Source organism: Talpa occidentalis, unplaced genomic scaffold, assembly GCF_014898055.3.
Source record: "Talpa occidentalis isolate TD23 unplaced genomic scaffold, MPIMG_talOcc4v2.1 talOcc4.15, whole genome shotgun sequence".
In the NCBI taxonomy this organism is placed as follows: Eukaryota; Metazoa; Chordata; class Mammalia; order Eulipotyphla; family Talpidae; genus Talpa; species Talpa occidentalis.
This window is the reverse complement of record NW_023601543.1, coordinates 20,634,451-20,658,629: the sequence shown is the minus strand read 5'-3', so window position 1 is coordinate 20,658,629 and position 24,179 is coordinate 20,634,451. Positions and strand designations below refer to the sequence as shown.

General features: G+C 45.9%; 3 protein-coding genes across 3 annotated transcripts; 2 read left to right on the top strand and 1 right to left on the bottom strand.

Annotated features, from left to right (window-relative positions):
- Window positions 1-247: 247 nt before the first annotated feature.
- Window positions 248-1,437, bottom strand: RNF113A (ring finger protein 113A). Its single transcript, XM_037512911.2, has one exon. The coding sequence runs from the start codon at window positions 1,314-1,316 to the stop codon at window positions 291-293; it is 1,026 nt and encodes a 341-aa protein (XP_037368808.1). The 5' UTR covers window positions 1,317-1,437; the 3' UTR covers window positions 248-290.
- Window positions 1,438-1,530: 93 nt separating this feature from the next.
- NDUFA1 (NADH:ubiquinone oxidoreductase subunit A1) lies at window positions 1,531-5,751 on the top strand. Its single transcript, XM_037512910.1, has 3 exons — window positions 1,531-1,731; window positions 3,471-3,560; window positions 5,609-5,751. The coding sequence occupies exons 1-3, from the start codon at window positions 1,630-1,632 to the stop codon at window positions 5,627-5,629; spliced, it is 213 nt and encodes a 70-aa protein (XP_037368807.1). The 5' UTR covers window positions 1,531-1,629; the 3' UTR covers window positions 5,630-5,751.
- Window positions 5,752-11,894: 6,143 nt separating this feature from the next.
- On the top strand, window positions 11,895-24,179 carry AKAP14 (A-kinase anchoring protein 14). The gene is made up of 6 exons (XM_037512909.2): window positions 11,895-12,208; window positions 14,742-14,920; window positions 15,008-15,099; window positions 19,622-19,801; window positions 23,354-23,406; window positions 23,957-24,179. The coding sequence occupies exons 2-6, from the start codon at window positions 14,752-14,754 to the stop codon at window positions 24,039-24,041; spliced, it is 579 nt and encodes a 192-aa protein (XP_037368806.1). The 5' UTR covers window positions 11,895-12,208; window positions 14,742-14,751; the 3' UTR covers window positions 24,042-24,179.

Here is a 24,179-nt window from a genome sequence, read left to right as displayed (position 1 = left end):
GTACAGTCAGAAGCGCGGGAGGGTGAGAGAATTCACCAGATCCAGAGCGGGGAGCAGCGGGCGGCAGGAGAGGTCATGTGGGACCCTCCTCCGGTGGCCAGGGAGCAGCCGGGGATCGAACTGGCGCTGCAGAGGCCGGGCAGCTTCGCAACCCAGCGCTCAACCGCTGCGCCACGGGGGAGGCCCACCACCCTCCTTTTTGAACTGTCACTTTCTCTAGAAAGGAAAGACACGAAGTAAGATTTCTAAAACAACAAAATATTTATTTTGAGAAAAGAATTATGGGAAACCTAAGTAATAGGAATTGGACCCTCATCGGGGTCTTCTGGGAAATCGGAAGCACCACCCTCTTCTGCAGCTCGATGCTTCTCCAGTTTAGCAATCAATTCTTTCGCTGGATTGAAGACGCCATTGGTCTGCTGGTCACAGACATAGCAGCGAGGGGTGGTACGGAAATGCTGCAGCGCACACTTCTCACAGAAATAATGCCTGCACTTGGTGACAACTGGGTTTTGGAAGGTCTGGCGACAGATGAAACACTTGAATGGTATTTCCTCATCATCGCTTCCCACTTCATAGTTTTCATCCTCATAGACGCCATAGCGACCCTCATCAAGCTCACGTTCGATCTGCCACCCATGCTTGTAATCTGAACGGTCATGGAGGAATTTGCAGCTGTCACCGAAGCCGCAAAAGCCTGTCTCCTTGTAGTCCTTACAAATGTCGGGCTGGTAATCCCAGCGCACGGTTGCACGTAGATGCTCCGGAGCGCGGATGGGGCCCTTCCTCACCATCCCGGAGGACGCATTGCCCATAGATGTATCCTTGGGCTTCATGTATTTTTGGTAATTATTTATTCCCCGATAGATCTTGTCATCTTCCTTGCCCCTCAGCTCCTCCTGGATCTTCTGGCTGCGCTCAAAGATGGCTTGTGCGTCACGTTCCTTTTCAGTGTCTAGCTCGTACACGGCGGTCGCTCCCATGTCCTCTGGCCCCACGGGTTTGGCGGAACGGGTGGACTTGTAGACTACGCCAAGACTCTCGGGCTCCTGCTCCTCCTCGCTACTCAAGTCGCCGTAAGCCGCCTTCAGTTTGCCACTGCCTCGGGTCTTCTGTATCATCGGATTGTGGATCGCCCGCTTCTTCTCCGGGCGAACTACGGTGCTGCCTTCGTCGCTGCTGCTACTGCTGTCTCCGGACTCTGTGTCGCAGACCCGGCGCTTTCTGCGGCCCGCCGCCCCTTTCCGCCCAGGCTTTTTGAAGAGGAAAGTGCATACCTGGTCTGTGGACTTTCCTGGGGGAAGCTGCTCTGCCATTTTCGGGTTCCGAGCTGCGGGGCGGCGGCGGCGCGCTTGGTCGCGCGGGGCTGCTTCGGGCCACCACGCGCCGGGCGCCGGCTAGGCCGCGAGTTGGGAGTAAGCTAGAGAGCGGAGAGGAGCCCGCGGCGCGCGCGTGAGCGACACCAAGTGCGCGCCCCTTCTGAGCCCTGCCGGGCCCCGTAGTTTCCCGCGGAGACGTGCGTGACGTCGCCCCTTTCGCCGGCTGCCGCGCTGCACCCCGGGAAGGAACCGAAGCCCGGTCACCTTTCAGGCGTCGGCACCGGCTTGGATCCGAGGCGGCGGAGTCGCGATGTGGTTCGAGATCCTCCCCGGGGTCGCCGTGATGGGCGCGTGCTTGTTCATCCCCGGAGTGGCCACCGCCTACATCCACAGGTTCTCCAATGGGGGCAAGGTGAGGCGGCGGCTTCCGCCCGGCCGCGGAGCCCTCGGGGAGCCGGCGCTGGGCTAGGGGAGCCGTTAGGCTGGCCGCCCTTGCCTTTCTTCTTGTGACCTAAAAGCGGAGGCTGGCGAATGAGGGCGGAGGGAAACCACGGTCCGCTCGGGCTAGAAACGGCTAGTTGCTGGGGCGGAGGAGAGGGGCGAGAGAGCAGCACAGAGATGCCAGGGGTTGCCGGGGACCAGCCTCCGGCAAAATGTCGTGTCAGGGTTCCTGAAAGGATGAGACGGCGTTGGCGAATACGAATGATCTGAAACTTAGGGACTGAGGGGAAGGGAATGAGGAGACACTGACACTTTGTGAGGTGTTAGTATTTTCTGCGGAATGGCTCAGCAGGTTTTTTATTTATACGTTTTTTGCAAGCATTGAGATTACATTATCAAGTTTATAGAAACAAAGCAGAAACAATTAGTGCATCTCCTTTTCCGTGCTCTCAGCAAAAAGGCAACCTTCAAGGTTAATAAAAAACTAAGCCTTACACTAAAATTCATTGTTTCAGTTAAACAATAACCTAAGACAATTGATAGCCACCAGAACATCCCCATCAGCTAAAGCCTAAGTAAAGAAAGAACTTTTCTTATTCTCATGGCCTTCACACCAGGGGCCAGCTGCTACTCAGCTATCAGAACGTTCTTTACCTAGAAACTCCTTAACTCAAATAGCTTTATTTAAAAACTTTCCCAAGAAACTTCAAGAGAAGGCAAAAGAAGGACCCACTGTAATTATTGAATTGTAATGCTTGTCAGGCATGTTCAACAAACCATCTCCCATTGTCAAGTGGGCCAAACTGCCCAACAACTAATTTTTAAACAAACAATTTTCTGTGCTATTTACTTACAATATGCTGATACATATAATTTATTGCCTAATATACTTTCTGATAAATTTTTTTCTTTCTATGACCAAGAACAAAAAGCAAAGGGATGCCAGATCTTCAGCCCCATGGTGTGAGGCCTTTTCTCTTTGCTGCTTGTCAGTATTCTATCTGGCTGGAGCAACAAGGCCTCCTGCAGCAAGGGGTGCAGAGATCGGCGATGAGAAGAGGCAGGATCCAACCTCTGGCGGAGGAGAGGCGCCACTTATGTCGCCCCCACTGCCTGCGACCGCTAATCTTCTTTCTTGACGGATTTTCCTTTCTCCCATCCCCTTCTCGGTAGCTTCTCGTTCGATAGGGTTTTCCCTACATTCTCCCTGGCTCGTCTCCCCACCCCACCCCCTTCTCTCTCACGCCTTTAGGAATTTGCTGCAAGACCCTGTTTTGCACACTGAGCTGTCATCCCACGCCCCATTCACCCCCCCACCCCGCTTCCTAGCTCTTCACATCATCTCTAAAGTACAGAGTATAAATTTATTTGCTTTCTGATTTTGTGATTGTCCTTCATGTGTGAACTACCGCTGATTCTGGTCAGTAGCATCCCCAAAGGACAAATACACAAGTCTTTAAAAACATTTTTTTTAAGGTGAGAACAATACACTGGTGCTTGTTGAAATAAGAAGCGTAAGAACTCATGCTTTCCTTATTAATCTGTAGTTTAATGATCCGATTTTATTTGGGATTCTAATCTTAAATTGTTTAATTTGGCTTTTATTCTAGTAGTGTTTATGCTTTCCTAGAGTGTCATTTATAAAAGTCCTAACACCCCTCTTTTGGATCATACATTATAAACTGCAGTGATTATTTCTTTTCATTATAGGAAAAAAGGATTGCCCATTTTTCCTATCAGTGGAATTTGATGGAAAGAGACAGGCGCATCTCAGGAGTTAACCGTTACTACGTGTCAAAGGTAAGAGGGTTCTGATGCTTCCTGAGGTGGGTTCTGGTACCTTTGTACCAGGTCTCATGGTGCTAATTTGGTTTGTTGTTTCTTGTCTACTGGGGAGGTGGAACAGCATTTTGCATATTTCATGATTATTTGTATTTCTTATTCTGTGGGTTGTTGCTTTGTACCCTTTACTTGTTCCATTTTTGTCTTTTTTGATTTGTAGTTCTTTGTACATTATAGATATTAAATGTCTATTTTATATGTGGCCACTATTTTTCCCAATCTGTCTTTGACTTTGTCTTCCATGAGATCATATTTTTGTAATTTTGAAGTTCAGTTTATCATATATTACTGATCTGGATTTTGAATTCAATGACTTGCTTAAAAAGGAATCTCCTTACTTACAATTTTTCCAAAATACTGTTACAGTTTATTGCTCTCTCCCCTTTTTTTACATTTAGTACTTTGATCCATGTACCTGTTATTCTGGGGTATAATGTGAAGCAGGTTTATAACTTTACTTTTTCCAAGAGGTAACCAGCTGTCTCAATTAACCATTTATAGAAGAGTCCATTTTTTTATTTGAAACAGCACTCTAGTCAACTAAATTTCCATACACACACAGGTCTGTTTCATGACTGCTCTGTTGTACTTCATTGGTTTGCCAGTTCTTGCACCAGTATCATATGTAAAGCATTACTATAATTTTATATTTTATCATGCTTAGTTGCTGTTTTTACAGCTCCAAAATGGCCAAGTATTAGCATTTTCATATGGCTTAACAGTATGTTATCTCTTATAGTTCATACTCCTTCTTTTAAAACTTTACTTTTTTATATTTTCTGCTTGTTTATTTGTTCTTCATGGTGAACCTAGGTAAACATTAATTCCATTTTATAGGTGAGAAAACGGAGGGTCCAAGTGATTAAATAATACTATATAGCCTTGACCTAGGTCACTTGCTTCTCAATATATAGTGCTATTTGATAATTTAATGTGATAATGGATATCTACTCATTTAGAAAAGTAGTTCTCAGAGTATGAGCCAAGAATTATGGTCAGTATCATCTGGCACATGGGATAAAATGCACATTCCTAGGTCCCTAGCCAGACCAAATGAATTAGAGCTGTGCAATTTTAAATTTCTCACATAGGCGATTTTTTTTAATATTTTTTTTTTATAGAGGCATGTTTTATTTATTTATTTGTTTGTTTGTTTGTTTGTTTGTTTATACATGCACTGGGTACAGTCAGAAGCACGGGAGGGTGAGAGAATTCACCAGAGCCAGAGCGGGGAGCAGAGCAGACAGAAGGACAGAAGTACACTGCTGAGGGGAGCAGCGGGCGGCAGGAGAAGTCTGCGTGCCATGTGGGATCCTCCTCCAGGAGCCTGGGAGCAGCCGGGGATCGAACCGGCGCCGCATAGGCCGCGGGCAGCTTCGCAACCCAGCGCTCAACCACTGAGCCACCTGGGAGGCCCCATAGGCGATTTTTTACAATAGTAAACAAAATACCTGTACTGTTTGACACCTGGAGTAAATGTTATCACTGATTAATCTTTTAATTTATAGCTTTTGAAGTTTTTGGTTGTGAACTAAGATAGGATGGGTCTTTGAAACAGTGTCGTGTTTACAGGTTCTGGAGTTGGGGGGTCCCTATCTTGAATGCTGGCTCTGCTATTTGCTGACTTCAGCAAAAGACTTGTAACTTCTCTCAGCCTTCATTTCTTCATCTGTAAAAAAGCAGAGTGAGAGTACATAGTATCTTCTTCATGTTGGCTTTATTTTATAAAAGTTTTTCCTTATTGCCCTCTCTCTGAGGGTGCATTAAAGTGATATATGTTTGTTGCTGTCAGAAAATGAAAACTGGAAATCAATATAGATTATTCTTTTTACTTTAGTTATTATAAAATTTAGTTCGGTTTATTGTTAAAGTGAGAGAAATGAGGGATGTGAAAGTACTTTCTTTAATAACTGCGAATGCCGTTTGGGAACACTGAGGATGAAAGTACATGTACATCTTTGACGGGAACACAATTCTCACATTCTCCTTTTTAAACTGTTTTTCAGGGTTTGGAGAACATTGATTAAAAGAAGCAGTTTCCTGATTGATGAAAAATAACTTATGCACATCTAACCCTACTAGAAAATTCTGCACTACGTTAGGTAGCATGGCAAATATATTATGTAATGCTTAATAAAAATAAAATGGAAAAGTTAAAAAGTTTTCTTTATTTTTTAAAACAATACTACACTTGATCAAGAAATCTACCTAGTGTAAGCTTCATCACCTTAAAAAATCAAAAAGGCAGTTGAGGCTTGTAAAATTATAGACATAATGTACGCCAAGTTCCTGTCACTGTGCCTGGCACCTGATATGTCAGAAATGGTATTTGCTATTATTATAACAGATAATATGTTGAAAAACATTGCATTCTGCATTGTATTTAACACAAACTATCTGCTTGAGTGGTGATTTTCTTATAGTGTAGAGCAATAATAATCATGCTTATTAAAGTGAGTATAAATGGAGTTGCATGTTCAGCGCTAAAGATAACCACATAAATGAAGATCTGAAAAGCTGTAAGTATTGTAATAATGGTGATATTGCATGTACATACACCCCAGGTGACAAAAGGACCTCTAGGTGAGAAAGTGAAATTGCTTTTCATCTCATCTTTTATCCAATTTAACATTTGATCTACTGATGATCTGCAACACCCCTTCACTGTAGTTTCAGTTGACCTTTCAGGACAACTTGAGAAGAAGGAGATAGCTCTCATTGTGCCACTTCCTAGGATGAAACTGTGCAAGGAAGGCCATGGTCAGGATGATAAACTTTTTTTTTTAAGATTTGTTTATGCATACAAGCACTGGGGTACAGGCCAGAGGTGTGTGTGTGTGGAGGGGTGAGAAGATTCACCAGAGACAGTGTGGGGAACAAAACAGGCAGATGGACTGAAATACACTGCTGAGGGGAGCAGCGGGCGAGTTGGGAGAAGTCTGCTGCCCCATGTGGGTTGCTCCCTAGCTGGCTGGGGATTGAACTCGTGCTGCAGTGGCTGCGAACTGCTTCATAGGTTGTGTCTTAAACCCTTGTGTCACCAGGGAGGCCCCAGGATGATAAACTTTCTGTAACCTGCATTCTATTTCAAGATACACAAAAACTATACTGAAATGAATAGGGAAGGCAGGTGGCACAGCTAGGGAGCCTTGGATACAGAGGATGAACTGATATCACTAGATCTATTTTAACTTTTAGGTCTGTTATCACTTCACTTTGCCTCTAGGTGGGGATCATCCACCAAGTTGCTCTCCTTTGATGAATGGCAGGACTGTATAGTGAGAGGCTACAGAATAACTGGAGGAAATCAGGTTCAGCATTAGGGTTCAAATTATTCAGCTCCTTATTTGTGGTAGCTGCTCTGAATTTTAGCCTTATTTTTTTTAAAAAAAGATTTTATTTATTTATTTATACAAACACTGGGTACAGTCAGAAGTGCAGGAGGGTGAGAGAATTCACCAGAGCCAGAGTGGAGAGCAGAGCAGGCAGACTGACGAAACACACCGCTGAGGGGATCAGCGAGTGCGGCAGGAGAGGTCTGCGCACCATGTGGGACCCTCACCTGGTGGCCGGGGATCCAGCTGGCGCTGCAGAGGCTGTGGGCAGCTTCGCAACCCAGTGCTCAACCGGTGCACCACAGGGGAGGCCCATTTAGCCTTATTTTTATGTGCAACTCCTGGGAAGTGAACCAGATTAAAACTCAAGGTAGAAGATGATAGTGGTGCTTTGTAGCCGAATTTCTCTTGATTTTTTGCAAATGCTATTAGCCAGAAAGGTTTTCTTACAGTAGCTCTGACAGGTGTGGTCCAGTCATTGACCTTGGGTCACTTACTCTTAAGACCAGTTGAAATGATGTTTGGGAAACAATGCCATTCCTTTGGTTTTATTATCTGTCTTTTATTTTTTAAATAGCTCCAAAAATCCAAATAAGATATTCAGTGAAGAGACTTGCTATATTCCCTTGCACAGCACCTGCCTCATTGCCACACCACCTTGAAGGGTTTCCTTATGTAAAATATAAATGTTCTTCTCTCTTGCATAATGTAATATCAGACACATACTGTTTACCTTTATGCCACTCATTTGAAAGTATGGTTCCTGTTTGCAACTATACCAGGATGCTATAGTTATTTCAATGGCCATTTATTTATTTGATATAGTCAATAGGAAAGGATTATGAAAGAGGTTAGAGGAAGCCGTGCACATTAAGAGGAGGGAGAAGGGGATGGCTCTGCCCTTCAGGAAACACCTTTAAGTGGCATGTGTATGAAAAAAGAACATTCGAGAATAAGCAGTTCCAACTTAGAAGGACCCTTAGACATTTAGTAAAATCCTTAATCTTTAGAGGAGTAAACAAAGGTTCAGGGATGGAAAGCGATCATTTAGCCAGCTAGTGGCAGAACTGGACTGCAACTCTGGTGTTTTGACTGACAACCTAGAGTACTTTTAACTGCTCTTTGTGGTGCACATCCAACACTGCTGAGGAAATGCCATCCACTGTGCCTCCTGAATAAGTCATAGCCCTGCCTTTGAGTTGCTCACAGTGGGAGTGGCAGACAATTATAGGATCAGGTGGGCCTTCACCCAGCTTTGCATTAGGGGGAAGGGGAAGGATTTAGGGTACATTTCCAGGTGATTCCCACACTAAGCCATCTTGAAGGTTGGGTTGGATCTAGGAAATAAAAGGGGGGCAGGGCACATCCCACACAGAAAGACCTATAAGCAGTTCTGCAGAACTAGAGCAAAGAGGCAGCAAGGAGGGGGCAAAGGGACTGGAGAGGTAGTCAGGGCCCAGAAACTGAAGGACCTTGTATGTCTCCTGGCTTCCTTGGGGTACAGAGGGCTGCTGGGAGCTTCTGCAGGGCAGGAAGCAGGGGAGTGAGGTGGCCATTGGAGACATCTGCTTGGCTGCTGGGCAGAAGAGTGAAAGCAATGGGTTGCAATCAGGTAAGTTTGCCCCCAGGGTACATTTGAAATGTTTGTAGTCATTTTTCATTGAGGCAACAGGAGTAGTTGGGGAGGTTCTGCTGACCTCTAGTGGACAGAGGGCAGCAATGCTTGTAAATGTCCTATAAGGCCCAGGACAGGCCCTCATGACAGTTTGACGCAGGCCCAAATATCAATAGTGCTGAGACGGAGAAACCCTGAAAAATAACAGACTATCGAGAAACACGCCGAGAGGAGTATATGGGAGCAATTCCCCTTCTTCCTACTCCTGGTTCTTTTTTCATTCAAGTTCAGATGCTGGGTTCGCCTTCGGCTCATCTGTGAACCTGAACTTCACTTATTTTCAAGGTAAGGGGATGACAGGGTATGTTTAAGGGCCGAAGCTGAGAGGAGTGAAAATGACGGGACCGCAGTGGTATGGATTACCGTTCAAGGCCCAGGCTTTAGCTCTGGTCTCACTTCCTGTGCTCCCTTCCTCAGTCTCACCCTCCAGTTATCCTCAATTTGGGAAAAGGCTCACAGTGAGATCTTTGTGGTCTCCCAAGCAACTCTCTATAGTAAGTGCCGTGTCCTGGGAACACAGTTGCCCCCGACTCCCACAGGCCATGGAGGGGCCTGCCCTCTGTGTCCCAGACGGGCCGTCGTGGGGCGGGCAGGGCTGGGCAACTGCTGCCCACCCCCCACCCCCACCCCCACCCCTCCCCCCCCCACCCCCCACCCCAACCCCCCCCCCCGCGTCTCCCGGGGCGACGGACGCACTCCCCCTGGTGGCGGCCCATGGGGGGTGGGGCCAGACCCACGCGGGGCCGTCCCGGGTTCTGGGGCATCTTTGCGCAGCGGTCCCTCATTCTGGCAGGTGAGCAGGGGCGCCCCGCGGCAGCACGCACAGGAAGCCAGGGCGGGCGCCCGAATGCGGGAGGCGCGTGGAGGGGCAGAGATGTGGGCTCGGGGCGGGGTGACTTGCCCGCCCCGGGAAGTAGGGAAACGCGGGTTCTCCCCTCTCCTCCACACACACCCCCTCCACCCCCCAAGTCCCGGCTTCCAGGCCTCCTGGCCACACTCCCTGCACCGCGGAGAGCGCGCGCAGCCAGTAGGGCGCCGTTGGGAAGATCTTGTCCTCGGTGCTGCCTGAGGGTTCAAAAGGCCTGGGGCCAGAATTTGCTGCTTCAGTGAGGGCCTTGGCTGGGGGTAGGAGGTAAAGTTCTGGCCTGGGGAGTTTAAACTCTTGCTTCAAAGAAGGAGCTGTTCTAATCGGCTGGGCAATCTCTCCTGGCTCCCCCCACCACGGCGTTTTGCCTACAAGGGGTTTCTCATGGCTTGTCTGCATGTTCTCCTCTGGGCAGTTCAGAGCTCCAGGCCTGCCCTCCCTGCCAGGTCCTCACTCTGGCAGAGCTCTCACCCGTGGCCCCTGCGGCTTCTTAGCTGAGTTTTGCTGCCCTTGCCCACAAAAGCTTGACAAGGAGAAAGGTGGAGCTCAGCAATTTTGGATCGCCACCACTGCGACTGCCGGGCCTGTGTTTCTGTTTTCCACCCCAGAGAAACACAGCCTGCGCCCCCTGCCCCCAACCTGGAGCACTTGGTTCAGTACCTGCTGTGACACTAGGAGGTTCAGAGCATGGGCTGTGTGGGAGTCAGACCAGAGAACAGAAATGAGGCCCTTCGGGGTCATCACAGTAAATAGCCTCGGTGGGTCTGGAGCCGGCGCTCTCCCCCACGACAGGGACCACACAAGGCCTCCTCCTGGCTTGGCTGCTGAACGAATATGGGGCCTAACCAGTGAGAGCTCAAGACACACTGAACAACTATTCTGGCAAATTCTCCCAGCTTGAAGGGGGTGATGGGGCTCCCTCTAAATTTTCTACGTTTTGATTCTGTCTGTTGTGGTTAGTCTCTTCATCATCATGAGTGTGGTGACTCACGTTTTGAGAGCACTTGGAGTGTGCCTGTCATTGTGTTGAGTCCCCCGTATGAACAACCTTACTTCATCTTCTTACTGACCTGATGAAGTGATTCCTATTAAGATCCCCCTTACACGTGAGGCTCAGGGAGGTGAAACAAGTCACAAGGCAGCATGTGGCAGTGTTGGAATTTGAAACCCTCTGTCTGCAATCAGAGTCTGAGTTCCTCCAACGAAAGCCACACTGCCTGTTGCCTACACTGCCCATTGCCTTCTTCCTTCCCAAGCCCCTTCCCCTATCTCACTACACCAGCTCAGCAGAGTCTCTCTGGGGGTGGGGTGGGATCTGAAATAAATGAGGTGTCTTCCAGGCAGAGAGCTCAGCACTTCATTTTGGATAAAGAGGACACTTAGCTAAGCACTTTCCTTTCTTTGTTGGGAGTGAGCTCAATTGTCTGGTGGTGAGAAACCACCACTCCATATACACAGCACAGTGTTTGATGACGGGTTCTGAGACTTGGGCATTTCGTGGATTAATAAAATTAATAAAATAACACTGGGGTCTAACATAGGGACAACAACTTTTGACTTCACTACTTAAAAGAACGCTCTAGGGCCTCCCTAGTGGTGCAGGAGTTAAAGTCTCAGCACTATCAAGCTATCACCAGCCAGTGGGGCATGAGTTCCATCCCCGGCCAGGGAGCTAACCCACATGGTGCAGCAGACCTCTCCTGTCTTGCCTGCTGCTCCCCTCAGCAGTGTATTTCAGTAGATTCACCTATTTCTGTGCCTTTTCTGCTCCCCACTCTGTCTCTGGTGAATCCTCTCATCCTCTGCACCTCTGGCCTACAACCCAGTTCTTGTATGCATAAATAAATAAAATAAATCTTATAAAATAAAAGAACACTATATTACTACTACTTCTACTAGAAATAATACCTAACTATTATAGAGAGAGCTGATAATATACACGGTGCTATTCTCAGTCATCACATGAATTATCTGATTTGATCCTCATAAAAAAAAATCCTACCCTATGGGCATTGTTATTATAGTGAAACTCAAATTAAGAGGCAGTTTGCTGAAAGCCATTTCATAGATAAGGAACCGAAGAGGAACATTACATAAATTGTTTCTGAGTCTATGTGGATAATCATTCTAATTTCTTGTAATCCTTGATTCATAAAAGACACCTTTGAAAACAATCAAGCAAACAGGGAAGTCCCCATTAAGCATTTGGGAATAAATAAGTAAAGAACCAATGAGGTTAGATCACTCTGGGTTTGAGTTTTGGGAAACTTATTTAATATTCTCTGTGCTCAGTTTGTTCAGCTGTAAATGAAAATATTAATACCCACCTCATGGTGCTATTGTGAGGAGTCAGTGACTTAACACATGCTGAGTCAGTGACTTAATATAGTGACTGGCAGAGAGTAGGGACCCCAGTACATACCAGCAACTCCTCCCAGCACAGAGCTCCAAGCCCATCTCCTCCTTCGGGTGGAAGCTGGGTATGGAATCTGCGGGCTCCCCCTGTCATTGAGATCCAACTGTTGCTGTGACAGACTCCTCTCCATCACTCAGCTGTCTCCCATCTCCCACTCTTTGGCTGAACTGAAGCAGCAGATATATTTGGACTTTACTTCCCATTGGTTGAAACTGTTGTCATGGCAGCGCTTACAAACATTCCTTCTGGAAACTCTGGAAAACAGATGCTTACAGGCCTCTTGTGGGGTTTCTAAAGAAGGATCTGCTCACTCAGGTACGGGTGTTGTTAAGGGTGTTAAGGCTGCTCACAAAAAGCATTCGTGGTGGTTTTTCCCATTCATCACCTAAATCCCAAACTTGACCATATTCCTGACCCTTCCTACCCATTCTGTCACTTGGAGGGGAAGGAGAGAAAAGAAGCTAGGAAAAAGGGAGAGTTGAGTGATCTATCCCCACAAAAATGCGAGGATAAGACCTGAGCTGCTTCCTGAGTCTTGCTTCCTCACCCTCTTTCTCTCTCCCGTTGGACCACAGGGAAGATCTTAAGGAGCTCCTTCCCTGGATAAAGTCCCAACCCCAATGCTTGCGAGGTGATGGAAGTTACAGATTTGGCTTCCAGTCAATTTATCAAGAAGCAATTTGCTGAAAGCCAAGTCCTTGAATGACCAAGTCACCAAATGGGCCATTCTGGCCCATTGAAGGCCCAATTTGAAGGATCAAAATGCTATATGGTTAACTCACCAAAGCCTACCAAATTTACTAATTAAAACAAAACAAAACTCTGCTGTTGTTGTCTTTAATTACAGAGTTTACAGTAAATCACTTTGGCCAAACTAGCATGGCCTTCGGGCTGGGGAGAGCCAGCTCAATTAAGGGCTAAGGGCCTTCAGACTCCTTCCCCGCCTACCATCTAGGATGTGCAACCTGGAAGGTTCCTTTTGCCCCCTCACTGTACCCACCCCCAGGCTGCAGCAACATGCTGATTTGAAGACCCCAATGAGCACGAGTCACCATTATTACTGGCATGCTGCTCAAAGCATCCCAAGGCGCCGCACAGCCTTGTTCAGCATCCACCACACTGGGGCAGACGATGGTGTCCAGGAGGGGTACACAGGGCGACCCTACTTAGAAGAGGCTCCCAGAAAGAAAGTGAGCACATTTTGGACTCTAGGTATAAATGTGAGACTAGAGCCCCACAACTGTTTTGTGACTCCTGGATGGAGGAGAGCAGTGCAGTTAAGAGCACGAGTTGTGGAGCGAGACACTCTGTGTGTGAGCTTGGCCTCCTCTTCTCACAGGGTAGCAAGCGTGCCTCTCAGCTGGAAACTGCTGGCATAGTAAAATTAGCACAGGTTGAGACAGGCTAAGGAAAGGTGGGGGCAGGCAGCAGTGAAACAAGGCCAAGGGCAGCTTCCCGGGGCTAGGAATACTGGGCCAGAGGGCTGAGGGGAGAGAAAGCTTGCCCTTACCAAACAGAGGAGTTGTGAGTGGGCCGCCCTGCGAGAAGAGGGGGCCTTCTCCATGGAGGTGACCTGGTGAGGGGAGCCTCCTCAGGGGAATGTATTTCCCAGCCTCACTCTTCTCCCTTCAATATGGTCTCCCCCTTGTGTGGGACCTCCTGGAAGCCAGAAGGCACAGAGAGCTCATTGAGCTGTCCAGTCAGGTCAGCCTTCTGGGGCAGAGAGTAGGGGGAGTGGATCTGGAAAGGCAAATGAAAGGTATCCAGTGAACAGAAGATGGGTGGGGGGGTGGAGGTGTCAATGAAACAAGGCACATTAAACCCCCTCAGTGGGGAGTTGCTATTGTAGAAAAATAACCCCCTCTGGAGAGAGACCTGTTTTCATACAGCAACCCCAATCAATGCAAGGGATTTATAATTGCTAGAAAGAAGTGATTTCTCATTAGTGAAGAGACTTAACTAGTAGCAGGGAAGGAGAGAGAACGCAAAATTCAGGGCAAAGATGTAAAAAAGATGGACCATGTGATGAACCTTGTTCACAACCCCAATAACTCTAATTTTCACAATCTCAATCAATATTAAAATAAGCATTGGGAAAATTGTAGCTATCTACTATAAACATCTTACGAAAACAGCAGCAGATAAATATTTTCTTGATCTGATAAATCTCAAACCCTAAACCAGCATTCTCCGTATAGAAGGAAGCACGGCACAAAGGCAGGCTGCTCACTATGAGACACTTTCACTTCGCGCTTTTCTGGAAGTGTTAATCAAAGTTCATACTTAAAAGAGTGATATATTTCAGGAAAAGAGATGGTAAAAAAAGAAAAAAGATAGTTTCTGGCAGAGGATGTAATCATATATCCGGAAAATCTAAGCCACCTCCCAAAAAATGAACTGAAAAACCAACGCCACTTTTGCTGAATTGCCTCAGATCTTTTTTTTTTTGTTTGTTTGTTTGATCTGTAAAGAGCCTGGTGACTTCAGTTTTGTAAGGCAGGAATTGGGGTTCTGTTAAAGACTCAACTGGAAGTCAACCTTGTTAGAATTTGAAAGAAGTTAGGAATTATTCTACATCTTGACTCAATTCTTCATGGTTAGGAGAATCTGAAAGGCCTTGATTTTCAGGCAAAGTAGATCTTAGCAGTCAGGCCTGAGGGCAAACGTGAGGCCTCACTGCTACCTCAGTACTATTCTTCTCCCTTGAGGCAACAACATCTGCTTTCTGCCTTAGGGTCTTCAAGAGCTAGTCTGTCCTTACGTGGATGCAGCCATGTGCACACACATGTACACACACATGCGCACACTCACACACAAAGTAACTTCTTGAGTGTTTTATTTTCCCCAGGGAAAAGAAAATGAAGAAAACAAATATGTCTAAGAGAGTCCGAATTATGGAAACACTGGATATGTATAAACATTCTACAAGGCAGATGACAAGAAAGGACAGAGACGCCAGCAATGTGACTGAACTAGCTCTACATTTAGTTCAAAGTGTCATCGATGCAGCTGTTACGTTTGTGGAAGGTAGTAATCCTGTTGGTACCTAAAAGATTTTCTCCTTATGTAAGGCCGCACTACCAGGCAACTAATCATTTCATATCTTGTTTGCAGAAGCTAAAAATCCCATCAAAAATATCAAATGGATCACTCATGGTGCATTCACAGCCGAAAGGGGCCGTAGAGAAATCGAGAGGTTCATTTTGGTAAGCTCGTTGGCCACTCCCGCCGGGCACAGAAGGGTAAAAAATACTAATTTGACAAAAGGGGTAAAGTTCAGAAACACTAGGAGATAGTATCACAGGCAACCAGAATAAATAAAACATTTTCCTCATTTGGGTTCCAAACTCATGATGGGAGAGTCTTTGAAGGTGGAAAGCACAATCACATCCCCGTGTCTGTATCATCCTAACCTTATATTTCCCTAGGAAACGCTGATATTCCCAGTTAAGCAATTTCCCCATGTTGGTGTTTTCATGGAGGCCTGGTGACCTAAGAAGATGTTGCCCCAAAATAAGCTCTCCATCACTGATTTTGAATGGTCATATTAACAGAGGATGGGGAGGGATCAAAAGTCTTTTTACTTTAGCTTTGAATATTCTGCCCGCACACTAAGATGTCCATGCCTGTGAATTTCTTTTTACTTTTCCTACTGTGCTTGGCTCTAACCCTAGAAGCTTTGGGGAGAGGGCCTTGGGTTGCTTTGAATAATTGGTGAGGTGGGTAAAGAATGATTTGAAATCTCTTCTTGTACTTCCACAGAAAAGAGGCCAGTTGAAATCAGTGGAGGGAAACTCCCCCAGTTCTGGGAGAAGTGCCCTGCTCTCTCTGTGCCTCTGGCCAGTTCATCAAAACTTATAGCCCCAAGGCAACTTGTTAGGCCCTAGGAAAGTGGCATGTGGGAATGAGAAAGGTTAGGTTTTTTTGGCTCCATACCTTCTCTGTCCCCTAGCAGGCAGAACTCACCATACCCATTACAAGGGGTATCTAGTACATAGTGAAGAGGGGTGCCATGAAGCCCTACTTGCTCTTGGGCCTCTTTGCTCTGGAGCATATCTCCAGACATGCTGTATCCAGGGTGTGTGAATCAGAGTGCAATGGGGCACAGAGTAAACAGGAAAATATTCCCCCTGAAAATTCCAGAGGCTATTCTGAGTAAAAAGCAAAACTAAGTCCTGACAATGCCTGGATATACTCTGAGTCTCTCCTCCCTCCCAATTTACTGCTTAGACTCCACTACCTACTATCTTCTCCCCTTTCACCTTCCTCACTCCAGCCACACCTGCCGACTGCTATTCCCTCTGCTTGGAACCCTCTCCCCTGAGAACTATTTTCCTGGTTCATACCTCACCTCTCTTCAGGTCTTTGTTAAGATGCTACCTGCTCATTGAAGCCTTTCCTGACCAGCTCATCTAAAATTGCAACCCTCTCTCCTTCTCTGATTTATTCTTCCTTTAGTACTTAGTTCTACCTGAGATACTAGGTTTTACATATTTACCTTACTACCTTTCTTCTATAACCAGATCGTATGTTCCATGAAGGCAGAGACTTGTGTTCACTGCTCTGTCCCCAGTCCCTAGAAGGGTCAGGTAGACAGCTGATGCTCTACAAATATGTGTTGAATATATGAACAGATTCTCTCCATGCCATTATTTCTTCACAGATGAAAAGTTAGATGAAAGTATTAGTCTTATCTACTTTGCAGGGCTCATGTGATGATAGAGATGATTGGAGAGCAGAAGGGGACTGAAAAGCTAAATCTATATAAAGCCTGGCATAAAATCATCCTGTTCCCAGCCCCATTGAGCCTTAGAAGTGAAGTCTATGACCTAAGTTCCAGGCATTTCTGATGGAGAGTTTTTTCAAACTTATTGCACATTTCCAGAGTCCAGCAAACACCAGGGGGCGGTAAATTAGGAATTACCCTTTACTGGACATTGTCGTGTGTCAGGCATTGCTAAGGACAACAAAACTCCCCATTTTGCAGATAGGGAAATTTGAGGCTCAGGGAAGTTGGGCAGTATGTTCGAATTCTTTGGGATGAAACAGCAAAATTAAGTTCTGAGTATAGATCTAGCTGACGTACTTTTTTTTTTTTATAGAGGCATGTTTTTTATTATTTATTTGTTTGTTTGTTTGATGGTTTGTTTATACATGCACTGGGTACAGTCAGAAGCGCGGGAGAGTGAGAGAATTCACCAGAGCCAGAGCGGAGAACAGAGCAGGCAGAAGGACCGAAGTACACTGCTGAGGGGAGCAGCGGGCGGCAGGAGAGGTCTGCGCGCCATGTGGGACCCTCCTCCGGTGGCCGGGGAGCAGCCGGGGATCGCACCGGCGCCTCCGAGGCCGCGGGCAGCTTCGCAACCCAGCGCTCAACCGCTGCGCCACCGGGGAGGCCCTGACGTACTTTTTTTTTAAAGGCTTTTTTTTTTTAAAGATTTATTTATTTATATAAGAGCTGGGGTACAGGCCAGATGCGTGGGAGGGTGAGAGGACTCACCAGAGACAGAGCGGGGAACAGAACAGGCAGACTGAGAAATACACTGCTGAGGGGAGCAGCGGGCGCAACAGGAGAGGTCTGCTGCGCCATGTGGGACCCTCGCCTGCTGGCTGGGATCGAACCAGCACTGCAGAGGCAGCGGACAGCTTCACAGCACAGCGCTCAACCGCCTGCGCCACCAGGGAGGACCCTGAGGTACTTTTTTAATGACAAAAACAAGGCAGAGTTTTACTAGCAATGAAAAATGCAAGTTCAAAAGCTTTCAAGGTATTGCAATGTGAGTAACAATGGCTCGCGCTGGTGTCAGAAGGCTGGTGTGTTTGTGGGAGGGAACAGGTCGACTTTTCCCTTGCCACTGGGCATCATAATTGCTTCTCTCTTCAGGAATGCAATCTGGCAACACGAATCGCTAAATAAGTTCTTTGTCACAGAAAAGCCAGAAAATCCCCAATGCCAATACATGGTTCGAATTGTTTTTATAATGAAAATAAGACATTGTGATTAAAAAAAAAGAACAGTGATGTCTTAGTTCTGTAGTCAGCTATGAAGGGTTAGTTTTTCAGCTTGTCTTTATCTTACTATTCATTCACTTTATATTGCACATATTAGTGACACCATCCAAATACTCGGTTCTATTCCCTCAAAGGTCACTCACCATTGACAATGGTTTTGTGCATATGCTTCCAGGTGCCTATTGATTTTGTGCCCAATAATATGTAATTGGCTATGCCATCGATGTAGAGCGGCATGGTGACAGTTTCCTGGAAGTGAGGATAAGAAGCATTTATGTAGAAATCACAAAACACACTCACTGGAGCTGCATGAAAGTTGGCTGCCTGCACAGTGATAAAAATGGGAGGGAGTTGCATTTAATGTCATGTATAAGGCTGCTTTAGTTCACAGAAGGGGGAAAAAACCCCACTAAGTTGCCAAGTTGAGAGGAAGAAATCCTAAAATGGAGGCTCTGGTGGGGTGGCGAGAGGACTGAGCTGGCTGCTTGGGTGGCCTGAGGCCCAGTCCTGGCCATTGTGTTTGACTGTTCTGACTTACTACTAGTTTCCGAAAGCCTCACTGCAATGTGAGGGGCTTTGATAGGTGATCTCTAGGGACTGTTCCAATGGTCCCAATCACAAAGTCTGTGATCCTATAACAGTTAAACTTGGGGCTGGAAAAGCATACGGAAGACTATAGAAAGCTTGGGCAGGGTGGAGGGGAAACAGGATCCAATAGGCTGGATTGTCAGATGCCCTCATTCAGAGCAAACCTGGTTCTGTGTAAGAAGACAGCCCCAGATCTGAAAGACTCTAGAATCTGGTGCTCCTCTGGCTGACTGAAACCACCAGTTACATAGGCCAAAAGGTCAGCCTACTCTTTTTAAAAATGAGGGCCTGAAATCTTTTATTTTCTTTGCCCACATTTCTTCCCCAGATCACTGGGCTCATTTGATTGCCCCACTTCTTTTCCTCTGTGGACCTTCACTTTCATTCAGGCTTTTTATGATCTAGAAGTTTCCTGTGCCACAATAGCCAACACAATGGAGTTCAGTTGAACTAAACTTGTTGAATACCTATGGCATTCAAGACCCTCTGTTAAGAATCAGGGCTGGATTATGATTTCTGTGGACCTTACACACTAGTAAGATTTGTGCTTTGTGGGCAGAAGCTTCTCCAAGGCCGTGGACGGGGATCTGAAGAATCTGGATGATCCTATTGCCTGACTCATTCCTCTTCTGACTTTATATACCACCTAAGCCTGCAATGAAGGGAGTCTGCTATTTGATAGTAGCTTGTGAAGCTAGCCTCATTACCATCCAGTCACACCTTTGGGGCTCCCAGGTACAATAAGCAGAACGAACACATGTTCTAATAATTCTCTAATGTTTTCCAGTTAACCAAATTTGCCTCTGAAGGAAAGTTCTGGAAGGAGGTCAGCATGTATGTGTGTCGTGTATAAGCACACACATACACCTGAGTGTGCACCTCTGCATTCAAAGTCCCATCTCGAGTGATGTTTGCATCAGTCACTTGTTTCATTTCAGTTCTGCCTTTTCTTTTCTCCACCTCTGGAGATAATTGGGCATTGGCTCTAGTTTGCATTCCAATCCATAGTGGTAGAAATGACTCCAGAAGCAGGGCAATAACCCCTACTGTTGTGCACTGCCTTTATCTAGAGGACTTGAACACAAGCCTGCTTTTCTCTCTGTGTGCTTTTTCTTTTGTCTGAGACAGACTTGGGAGCATCAGGACCGGTGGGTGCACCACACAGAGTTTATACAGAGGGAAGACTGGATTCACAGCTTCCACTACATCTACCATGTACAATGGAGCCCCGGAAGCGCTCGGATACCAGTGCCACGAACCAGTGCCTCTGCCTTCTTCACCATCAAGATCACCAAAAGCAAACCTCCGGTAAATTTCCTTTTCCTGTCCTGTTCTCTTCGGTGAGACTTCAGTGAGAATGGAGACTTCTCTTGTCAAGGTCATTGATGACCCCTTCTTTGTGAAACTTGTTCTCATCTTGCTCGGCCATCTGTATAACTTGCCATAGCTGATCACTCCCTCCTCCAGAATTGCTGTATTTGACTTCTAGACCCTGCTCTCCTGAGTTTCCTCCTGTCTCACCACTATTCCTTTTCAGTCTCAACTGGTTTCTCCTCTTGCCAAACTCTTCATGTTGGAATGTCCCAAAAGTAAGGCCCCGAACCTCTGCTCTCTACTCATCTTCCTTGGTAAGATGAGTCACACCTCTACCTTATCATTCCCAAATTGCTATCCCTACTTCAGACCTCTGCCACTTCAATGTTTAATAAATACCTCACTTATTGTATCCAAAACTGTATCCTCTAATTTTCCTTTCCAAACACGACCTACCTACAGGCTTCCTATCTCAGTCAATGGCCAAAATCCTTGGCCACCATCTTTGACTCTTACATCCTTCATCCAATCCATCAAGAAATCCTGTTGGGGCCTCAAAGTCTGTGATCCTATAACAGTTAAACTTGGGGCTGGAAAAGCATACGGAAGACTATAGAAAGCTTGGGCAGCGGTTGAGCGCTGGGTTGCGAGGCTGCCTGCAGCCTCTGCAGCGCTGGTTCGATTCCCAGCTGCTCCCCGACCACCGGGGGAGGGTCCCACATGGCGTGCAGACCTCTCCTGCTGCCCGCTGCTCCCCTCAGCAGTGTACTTCGGTCCTTCTGCCTGCTCTGCTCCCTGCTCTGGTTCTGGTGAATTCTCTCATCCTCCCGCGCTTCTGACTGTACCCAGTGCTTGTATAAATAAATAAATAAATCTTTAAAAAAAAAAAAAAGAAATCCTGTTGGGGCCTCCCTGGTGGCGCAGTGGTTGAGCGCTGGGCTGCGAAGCTGCCCGCAGCCTCTGCAGCGCTGGTTCGATCCCCGGCTGCCGGCGAGGGTTCCGCATGGCGCGCAGACCTCTTCTGCCGTGCCCGCTGCTCCCCTCAGCAGTGTACTTCGGTCCTTCTGCCTGTTCTGCTCCCCGCTCTGACTCTGGTGAATTCTCTCACCCTCCCGCGCTTCTGACTGTACCCAGTGCTTGTATAAATAAAGAAATAAATCTTAAAAAAAAAAAAAGAAATCCTGTTGGCCCTACCTTCTAAAATAGCTCCTGAATCCAACAATTTATCTCTCCACTTCTACCACTCTGGTCCAAGACACCATAATTTCTCACCAAGATTATTTCACTAGACTTCTAAATAGGTCTCTCTGCTTCTACCATTGCTCTCCTCAAGTCGCTTTTCAAGATAGCAGCCAGCCACAGTGAGTCTTATGAAATGAATTTGTCGTTCCTATTTAAAATGTTCCAACATTCTTCCCAAACTTTAGAGGGCATGCAGATTACCTGGGCGTCTTGTTAAAAGGAAGATTCTACTTCAGTTCTACTTCAGATGTCGGGGGGTGGGGGGCGCTTAAGAGTCTGTGTTACTAACAAGTGCTTCGGTGATGCTGAGGCTGCAGGTCCGCACACTGCATGGGTAGTGAGGATCTACAAGGTCTTGTGTGATCTGCTTCTTTGTTATTTCTGATTTCCCAGTACTCCTTCTCTTTCATGGCTCTGCTCCAGTCACTCTGGCCTTGCTACTCCTCAGACAATGCAGATATAGTCCCATTTTTTTGCTAGCTGTTCCCTCTGACCGGAACTCTCTCCCCTAGGTATGGGCATGAACTGCTCCCCAGCCCCATTCCTTTTCCCTTCTTTCTGTAACACTTCACTGCCTTCTGATAGCCTATATGATTTATTATCCTATTATTGTCTGCTTCCTCTACCAGATGTAAGCTCCACAAAGGCAGGGATTTTTTCCTCTTGCTGTAAAACAAGGCCTGACAAATAGGAGACACTCAATGCATACTTGAAGGAATGACTACTTATAGCCACCAGGTAGATGAATATGAACTATGTTTATAACTGGTATGAAAGGAGCCAAAAGATCATCCATGAATCCAGGGTTAGATCCTCTGAGGAGCACGGTTGGTACCAAGCATAATGCCTAGGACACAGCAAACTCGAAAGTGTTATTACCCCTCTGCCTTCCCATCCATTCCCTGTTCATTTGAGGTTTGGTCTGACACTAAGGATTTATATCTTACTGCACAGTGAGCCTGCTGTGTCCTATATTCACCTTATCCTAAACTCACATATTCAAAGAGTTTGGAATCTGGAGCAATCTAAAGAGGTAAACTATGTGGCGTTCTCACTTGTGGTCAGATGTCCTGCCATCAACTGTCTCGCTTGCTAACTTGCTAGGTTGGAGGTCAGAAAGTAAGGCTGGTGGCGGTCAGCAAGACCATGACTAGAGACCATACAGAGAGAAGGCTCAGGAGAAGGTTCTTGTTCAGAATCTCTAATATAATCTTGGGAGGATTGGTAGGGATGACTGAGACAATATTACAACCTATATATGTGTATATATATATATTTTTAAAGATTTATCTATGCATACAAGAACTGGGGTACAGGCCAGAGGTGCAGGGGGTGAGAGGATTCACCAGAGAGATGGGGGAGCAGAACAGGCAGATGTACTGAAATACACTGCTGAGGGGAGCAGCGAGCAAGACAGGAAAGGTCTGCTGCACCATGTGGGTAGCTCCCTGGCCAGCAAGGGATAGAACTTGTGCTTCAGAGGCTGCAGATAGCTTCACAGTGCTGTGCTTAACCATTGTGCCACCAGGGAGGACCTACAACCTATATTTTTATGCTGCTTTAAAAATATTTCCAAACCTTGTTCATCCATATTTCATTCATTCCCATTTATTTTATGCCATTCCTAAGAGGTAAGTAGATACTGTTGCGTAAACTGGAAGAGATAAAGAAGGTATATGGCTTACACTCCTATTAACAAGGAACTTTTGTTTTCAAATTTGTGGATATTCTTTTTTTTTTCTTTTTAAAGATTTACTTATTTATGCATACAAGAGCTGGGGTACAGGCCAGAGGTGTGGGGGCGATGAGAGGATTCACCAGAGACACAGTGGGGAACAGAACAGGCATATTGACCGAAGTACACTGCTGAGGGGAGCAGCGGGCGAGACAGGAGAGATCTGCTGCACCATGTGGGTTGCTCCCTGGCTGGCCGGGGATCGAACTCATGCTGCAGTGGCTGGGGATAGCGTCATAGGTTGCGTCTTAACCCCTTGCACCTTCAGGGAGGCTCTTTGTGGATATTCTTAAAGTTACTATTGCCTAAAAGATCTTTTGGGGACCAGAGGTTTGAAAGTGACAAAGAACTAGCACCTACAGATTCCCAAATCATAAGATGAATTCTAGTATACATACACACACACACACTCACACTCAAACTTCTAGAATTCATCTTGGCATATATATATATATGAAGTAAAACATATATATATATATATATATATAAACTAAAGAAATGAAAGGAATGAAAGAAATTATGAGTTGGTATGATTGTTCTAGGCTGACTGGTGTCCTTTTCTCTCCTAGGATGCACCCATTGATGTCTCTTATATTTTTGAGGGCCAATCACTAGTTCAAAGGTAATGAACAGCTGGAGCTTTTTTTTAAAAGGGTGGTAGAAAGATTATTACACTCTCAGAATCCAAGAGGTCCACAGCCACAGACTATTCAAGTAATGGTCACTTTTCTTCTTTGGACCACCTACCCCACTAGAATGGGATGAAATTAGGATTCTACAGTTGTTTTAGAAAAAATTCTTTTCATTGTCTCATTTTTCAGTAATTAGAAACTTAAGCATTAGCTGCCAGAATTAGGTGGGAGCAAGGTGGGGCATGTCTAGTGTTTCTATGGAAAATTTAAAAATCACATGGAATTAAATCATGTATAATTCCCTTTATTTGCATGACAGCTCTCTTCAAGAATCTTTATATATAAGGCCATTATCTTTTTATTGATTGGATCTAAGGAACAGTAAAGAATAGCTAAGAGAGAAGAAACATTGCCTCCTACCACAAAAGGGTTTGTGCTCACTAGGAATGTAGCAGAGTAAACAGGGAATCAATCTCTGATCTAATGTTTTATTTCACTGTGAAGCTTACGGTGTGTTTTGTTTTGTTTTTTCCTTTGTAGGCCAGGAATGCTTCGATTTCGAGAAAACTGGCTGAGGGAAATTGTTGAGAGCAAACACATTTTACTGGAGTCGGTTCCTTTCTAATTCAATTGTATCTGATTCTTAAAGAATGTTTTAGGATTTCTAATTAGAATGCATTAAAAATATGATACTGCACACCAAACCACAGGATATTTATTGAATAATAAACTTGTGGCACATAATTCAGCTGTATTTTGTTTT

Coding starts and splice junctions, on each gene's coding strand:
- NDUFA1 (XM_037512910.1), top strand. CDS start 1,630: ATGTGGTTCGAGATCCTCCCCGGGGTCGCCGTGATGGGCGCGTGCTTG. Junction 1,732..3,470: donor GGTTCTCCAATGGGGGCAAG/GTGAGGCGGCGG, acceptor TTTTCATTATAG/GAAAAAAGGATTGCCCATTT. Junction 3,561..5,608: donor ACCGTTACTACGTGTCAAAG/GTAAGAGGGTTC, acceptor ACTGTTTTTCAG/GGTTTGGAGAACATTGATTA.
- RNF113A (XM_037512911.2), bottom strand. CDS start 1,316: ATGGCAGAGCAGCTTCCCCCAGGAAAGTCCACAGACCAGGTATGCACT.
- AKAP14 (XM_037512909.2), top strand. CDS start 14,752: ATGAAGAAAACAAATATGTCTAAGAGAGTCCGAATTATGGAAACACTG. Junction 14,921..15,007: donor AGCTGTTACGTTTGTGGAAG/GTAGTAATCCTG, acceptor TCTTGTTTGCAG/AAGCTAAAAATCCCATCAAA. Junction 19,802..23,353: donor TCACCAAAAGCAAACCTCCG/GTAAATTTCCTT, acceptor TTTCTCTCCTAG/GATGCACCCATTGATGTCTC.